This window comes from Sinocyclocheilus anshuiensis, unplaced genomic scaffold, assembly GCF_001515605.1.
Source record: "Sinocyclocheilus anshuiensis isolate Anshui unplaced genomic scaffold, SAMN03320099.WGS_v1.1 scaffold821, whole genome shotgun sequence".
Taxonomy (NCBI): Eukaryota; Metazoa; Chordata; class Actinopteri; order Cypriniformes; family Cyprinidae; genus Sinocyclocheilus; species Sinocyclocheilus anshuiensis.
Window position 1 is genome coordinate 241,826 of NW_015558606.1, and position 7,415 is coordinate 249,240.

Genomic DNA, 7,415 nt, shown 5'->3' on the forward strand with positions numbered 1-7,415 from the left:
CATCTTTGGATTTGAGACTTTAGTCTTTGCAACTTTACAGATCTTCTTTATGCACCAAGAGCTTGTAACACTCCACAAAGAAAGGAAAAATTGAAATCGCATCATATGACCCCTTTAAAGCCACGTCAGAGGAGGGTTTCTGAAAGTTTGGGCATTATCCTCAACAACATATTACACGCGCTTACCGGTATGTGACACTCTTTGCGTGCTAGGTTAAAGGAGGCGGTTTAGTTGCCCGGCACGGTGACGTTCAAACCCCACCATGACCCCTTCTTTCAGTCAGACTCTATGACAACTTCCTCCACTCCGCACACCCGCCTTTCTTTTATTGTTGCCCTAAACTTGTAATCGTTACAGTTGGGTTGCTGTACCTTTAAGCGCGCGAGCAGCACCCGTTTGGAAGTGACAGGGCTCGAGTTTAACCAGACGATGGCATTTTCCAAACCTATGTGGCAATGTGTCACTTGTGAGAAAATAACGCGATGATGGCATCACGCTGCTGTACTTAAGGCGCTTTCTGTCTACTCCCTCGTACTGCATGCAATGGAGTCTGTGTCGACATGGAGTTCGCCTGGGAATTACATTAGACTTCACTACTTTTACTCGTGCCAGTGCTGCGGTGTATCATCGATGAGGAGTTGTTAACTGCGGGGACAACGAAGACAAGCACACCGACATTATGTCTGATCGGAATTACTGGACGGTGTGTCCGAGTTATAAAAGTCAGTTCGTTTCAGGAGGTTTAGTCAAACGACCCAAGAGGTAACGACGAGTTTAAGCATGTTACTGTATATTTTCCGTGTGATTGATTATTAATCGTCAAGGTTGGTCCGCCAAACTTGCTGTAACTTGGAAAAATCCCACAGGCGCAACCGCGAGAAATGTGCTTGATAATCTAGATCGGTCTTTGAAAATCCCATATAACTAACTACTATGATGGTAGAAAATATCTGCTTTAACATTCTCGATCTCGTTGTGGACAGTATACACTGTTTTTCCACCCAGCCCGTTTTTGTTCCGATAGTAAACGTGGCCCATGTAAGGCAGAGGTCTGCTGCTCATTGTCCTGTTGGCGGTGGATGGTCATATTCTGTTGTCTAGTCTTTAACTACATAATGTTTATATACAGCTTAACGGTCTGTATGGTGGGTCTGTGATGACTGTTTCATTGTTATATTTCGTTTTGAAGTCTTTGTCAACAAAGTATAGTTAGTATGCTCAATAGCAGGCTAATCTGTAGTCAAAAGTTAGGGCATTGAGGTCAAATAAGGGTTTTTTAGTGTTTATTTATAATAATAATTTTTTTTATATAAGCCAAACAAAATTCCCTGCTAAAAAAAAAGAAGAAGCTAAAACCAGCCTAAGCTGGTTGGCTGGTCTTAGCTGGTTTTAGCTAAAGAAGTGGCCAAAAACCCCTTTAAAACTAGCCTGCTGACCACCTAAGACAAGGCTGGATGGCCAGCTAAAACCAGCCAACCAGCTTAGGCTGGTTTTAGCTGTTTTTTTCAGCAGGGATGTATTAAATTATTTTTAAGAAAAAGTGTAATAAAATAAAGCATGTATATGTTGAACGGTGCAAATATTTGCTAGTTAAAAAAAGGTTTACATATTAAGAAATAAACAGTGCTTTAATATATGTGTATATATCTCATTAAACATATGAGATTGTAGAAAATTATCAGTTTTATTCTGAAAAAGCTGTTTTATTCTGCATAGAGAGGGTCGTCCCTTAGTGGGTGCTGCCATGTTGATGTCACATGACCAGCCTTTTTATGCATTTGAGTGGGCAACTACTTATACTAATAGCATGTTTACTACTTAAAACTATCAATGACGATCTGCAGTTTCCATACGCTGACCAAGAATAAGTGTTGTGAATGCACGAAGGTCAAAATGCCTCCGTTCAACTGCAAATGAAAGCCATAGAACAAATAGAATGAAAGAAAACCTCAATGCATCCAGGCCAATAGGTGTCAGTATAAAGCCCCAAACCACTGGTACTATGGTACTATTGGGATGAATAAGAGCCAGCTAAACAAAACCTTACTGAGTTTACCTTTAAATTCAAAGCCTTTAAAGCCAATTGTAACGTAATTATTCTGCAATCTAATAAATGTACACAGGCCTGTTACACCAGGTGTAACGAAATGTTTTTGTAAAATCAAATTGTTAGGTTGTGTTCCAGTACTAAACACATTAACAGACCATCCCTATAGATGGCTTTCATAATGAGGATTGGGAAACGAGTTGTTGGGGGTTTTGTGCCTTTAACAAGAATAAGAGTTTTCTTTCCACAGTAATCGGAACAAGAGGAAGAGTTTGGCTCCCTCGCCTACTCTATCAAGACCGCTCTCACCCCTTCCTTTGCCAGCTGGTAGTTATAATTACTTATTTTTGCTTCTCTCTCAATTATGATAATGATGTTTGATTTGCACTGTGCTTGATGATAAACACCGGGTAGCATAACATGCTTGTGCATCCAGCCCACTGTTTGAATATGCCAATGCCAGTAACACTCTGTAAACAAAGCCTGGCAAAGAGTGCCAGGCAATACAGAGCCACTTTGGTATCCAATAACTCTGTAAAACAACCAGAATGTGCATGTTGATCATAGAAGGTGTTTTCTACAGGCAACAGTCCGCTGGACAGTCCCAGAAATGTCTCCAGCAGTCCTTCAGTCAATTTTCCATTCATACGGAGGTAAGAGAATGAGACTGCATACTACAAACATGTCCACATTTATTCACATTAGTCATTTGTGCTATATCTTATATCTGCCCTTTCATAATGGCAGTATAAAAGCGAGGAATGAGTGGAAAGGTTTCTAGCTGGCCAATAAGATTCTGCATCCTCTGCAGCTGCCCTCAAGGCTGTACCGTGGATGGGAAGCTTGGCATTTGTCACAGCAATTATAGTGAAGTCAGCGTGTAGCCTCATTACTTTACGCTGCCATGATTATGTGCTGAGGCTCCATCCGCTTTTATTAATGCTTACTTGAAATGATGGGATCCTGCTAGCCTCCTTGAACAGCTCAATGAAGATGTAATGAGTTGTTTTTGGTTGTGTCTTTAATGTGCCCTAAAGGCATGCATCTATTTGTGGATAAATGATATGACTGGTTAAAGGTCATTTAAGTTCTTGAAAGTGAAGTGAAGTGTGTTAAAGTTTTGATGTTTTATTTAAATGTTCTATTAGTCTATTTAAAATGCATTTTAAATGTTGCTTATGTAACTTATGTAAATCATGTAAATCTATCTGGTATATAGACTATCGTGCAAAAGTTGGGGTCAGATTTTTTTTTTAAAGAAATTAATACTTTTATTTGCAATAAAGACATTTATAATGTAATAATAGATTTCAATTTCAAATAAATGCTGTTCTTATGAACTTTCTCTTCATCAAAGAATCCTCAAAAATGTATCAGTTTCCACAAAAATATTAAGCAGCACAACTGATAACATTGATGATAATAAGAAAAGTTTATTGAGCAGCAGATCAGCATATTAGAATGATTTCTGAAGAATCATGTGACACTGAAGACTGAAGTAATGATGCTGAAAATTCAGCTTTGGCATCACAGGGAAAAAATGACATTTTAAAATATATTAGAATAGAGAGCAGTTACTTTAAATGTTAGTATTATTTCCCCATATTTCAGTCTTTACTGTTTTTTTTATCAAATAAATGCAGCCTTGGTGAGCATAAGATACTTTTTTCAAAAATATCTACCAAAAAGAAAAAAATCTTGTGACCCCAAACTTTTGATTGTAGGTTTTCAGTCTTTCATTCATGGGACTAGTTATTAAAATAACCTGCATTTTGATAGTTTGGATAACTATCTGAATGGAGATCATGTCTTCACCGTCATGTCTTCTTATATCTCTGACCTATTTTAGACCAGACACGCGAAGGTGGTCTGTAGCATCTGTCTCCTCTGGATATGGAACCAATCCACCCAGTTCTGCTGTTTCAGTGAGTGGGCCCGTCTCAGTTATTCTGAAAAGACCCTCTTTGCTTTCCTTTTCTTGAGCCATCAGTCCAGTTCATCTGCAGTGTTTTTCTTTATAATCAAACAATGCACAGATCACATGTGTTTAAATCATCATATATTAAATGTGTTATTTGTAGATTGTTTGCTTTTGCTTTTGGAGTGCACATTAAGAGCACTTACTAGTGCAGCTAGTTGAAAAAGTATACAGCGTGCTACATTTCTTTATTAATATTGATGCACTTTTCAGTGTTGAAGTCTTCAGGGTCTACAGTAACATTGCAATATGAATTGTGGAGAAATGGTGATTTCCATTCCTAAAAAAAAGTCATGAAAATAAATAACATTTTAAAAATCATGGAAAAGGATGGGGAATTTTGATAATGAATATCCATTTTTTGATGATCAGTTCTGCTCTAAAGTATTTAATTGGCTACATATTGCTTTCTATAAAATTATGATAAAATCATAATAGTAATTGGTAACCTTTATACCCTTTTAATTATATTTAGTAATTTTATTTACATAATCTGAACTGATTAAACCCTGTTCTTGCCTTGAAAATAGCCATGGAATTCATAGAATTCCATTGGTCATGTCATTTGTTATTTAACTACAGGGTTGACCATTGTGGGTAATTCTCACTAGTGGAAATTGATTAATTTCATTGATTTAATTTCAAGGAAATCGTAAAAAAAAAAAAAAAAAAAGCTCTTTCTCTGTTTTGAAATGATATATGGCCATTCATTGCTCATGCGATGAGGTCAGCCTTGTTTAACAATGTCCTATTGAGCCAGTGTCAGTGGAGACTTTATTCAGAGGGAAGCTGTGAAGCTTCTCTGGTTTCCTCCTCCCAGCACTGGTCCTGTCATGTGCCCTTCTGCTCATTCTCCTTTCCCGAGATTTTCAGTCTTAAATTACCATCTGTACCACAGACTACTGCTACCGAGAATGGAAAGTGTCCCGTCCTGTAGTAATCCTGTAGTAATCTTGCATAATTGCACACACTAATAAGCAGCTTTAGACTGTCACATGCTCACCACTCGTGTTTCTTGCAATCTGAGCACACGCGCCCCGCCTTGCTATGCAGACTATTGCTAAACAACTGTTGTTACATTTTACACATCCATAATATTAGGGTGACACAATAGATACACGTAAATGTGATTTGTTGTGTGAATCTGGCTGTGTTTCTGTCTCTCTTGCTCTTTCTTTTGCACTAGTCTTCCTCCTCCTCACAGGAGCTCCTGCACCAGCTGCCCTCCCAGCCCACCCCAGATGACCTCCATCGCCTCTTCAAGCATTTCAGGAGCTCAGAGAGTGTGGCAGATGAGGATGGACAGCCCTTGCCTTTCCGTCCTCGCTCACGGAGTCTTAGGTCTCTGTTTGTTGTAGAGAAAAAAACAAGCTTTAGAAAAATTCAGCTAATATGTGAAATGCAGCATTTTCATAGAGACATTGCAATTCAGTTAGCTGCTGAAATATGTTTGCTGGCATAGAAAATGTGAAATTCCAATTGTAACTTTTGAATTTCTTGATACCAAGTGAATAAGAATGAAAGATTAGTTTGGCTTGTACGTGCCAGGGTGTTACTCACTTACTTGCTCTTATACAGTGATGGGAAAAAGTTTGCAAACACCGTATTTTAATTAGCTAATGCTTAACAATACACTCTGCTTGACACATTTAGCATGGAAAATCTACAAAGATTTTATGTTCTAAACAATGATTAATTTCTCTGGCAAAATTCTCTTAACCGGTAAGAAATTCAAAAATATGACCCAATAAAATTATACTACTTTATTTAGTAAATATTTATCTTTCATTTATTCATCTTTATGCCTTTCCAAACCTATATCACTTTATTTCCTCTGAGGAACACAAAAGGGGGGATTTTGGAAGACAGTTTTTCATGCAATTGCAAGCTTCAAAAAGGAGGCAAAAGTGTTACAAATTTTGGTATTTTTCCTCACACAAAGTTATCATAAGGTCTCCGGAGACTTCAAATATACTGCACAATATTGCTATTTTAGTATTATTTATATACTATTATAGTATTTATAAATATTTAGCTTTTTTTTTTTTGCTTTTTTAAATTTATTTATCATTTAAAAAAATGTATTAGTGCTTTTAAATATTTATATTTAGCTTTATTTTTATTTCCAATAAGAAAAGTTGCCGGGACAGCATTTATATTTTTAAGTTTATATTTATTTATATTTAATATTTATATTTTATTTCAGATTTATTTCAATCACTGAAACCAATTTTTTTTAAAAGTTTTATTAAAAAGAAATATAAAAACACCGGTGCGCAAGTCATACTGAGAGCCATTCTCATTTTTTCATGGTGCTTTTGTGTCCTTTTTTAAGCCAAAAAGCTTCAGTTCCCATTCAGTGTAATTGCACTGAAAAAAAGCAACCAAGGCCTTCACAGTTCTTTTGTGTTTGTCAGAAGTCAGTCAGTCATGGACAGGGTTTGTAATGAAATGAGGGTGAGTAAATGATGACAGAATTTTCATTCTGAAGTTAATTTGTTTGTATAAAATAAGAAAAGTAGATGTGATCAATTTAATGTAACTGAAGTATTGTTTTGTTTTGTAGCCCTGGGCGGACATATGGCTCTTTTGATAACGAGATTGTGATGATGAATCACGTCTACAAAGAACGGTTTCCAAAGGTAATTGAGCTCTGACATTTAAATTGTTTTTCATCATGGATGTGGATGCCACATCATGTTATCACATGTTGTTTACTTTGTTTAAATTGTGGCTGTGGGAAAATTGATGGCCTGGTTGGTCCAAACAAAACAAATGACAATTGTCACCTACGCAGTCTCACAGCGTTTTATCACCCTTGCAGGCTACAGCTCAGATGGAGGGGCGTTTGCTGGCAGTGATTGCAGACTACTCTCCAGACAGCGCACCTCCTCTTGCTGATGGAGTGCTGGGCTTCATTCAACACCAGCTGGTCGAGCTCGTCCGAGACTGTCTGGAGAAGTCCAGAAAGGGGCTCATCACATCTTGCTACTTTGTGGAACTTCAGGAAAAATTAGAAAATTTCCTACATGAGGTAGAAACATATTCCATACCTGTATTGAAGTGAAAAATGACAGATTTTGTATTGTCATGTGGACATTTGCATCTGATTATAAATGATTGGTTTATAGGGCTGTGTATCACCAGCAAAGATACGATACGTATCACGATACAGAGGCCACGATACGATACATATCACGATACATGACTGCACTGAATTTCACCTCTCACCATACTTGGCCACATGTCACGTCACTCACATGTCACGTCACTCACATATAGGTAATGGCATATGCTTCATGTTTACAGTTACTACTAGTTACATTGTGCACTCCCCACCAGGTACAATATTCTGATTGTTTGCATCTTGTTTTTAAGCCCATAATAATG

The 7,415-nt window shown here is 37.3% G+C and overlaps 1 protein-coding gene across 1 annotated transcript in view; it reads left to right on the forward strand.

Moving 5' to 3' along the window:
- Positions 1-7,415, forward strand: part of LOC107680242 (microtubule-associated serine/threonine-protein kinase 3-like) — a 36,246-nt gene that overhangs the window by 4,657 nt on the left and 24,174 nt on the right. Inside the window, 6 exon segments of the mRNA XM_016476047.1 lie at positions 2,298-2,374; positions 2,631-2,700; positions 3,897-3,972; positions 5,212-5,366; positions 6,592-6,667; positions 6,850-7,059. Coding sequence (XP_016331533.1) covers positions 2,298-2,374; positions 2,631-2,700; positions 3,897-3,972; positions 5,212-5,366; positions 6,592-6,667; positions 6,850-7,059 — 664 coding nt within the window.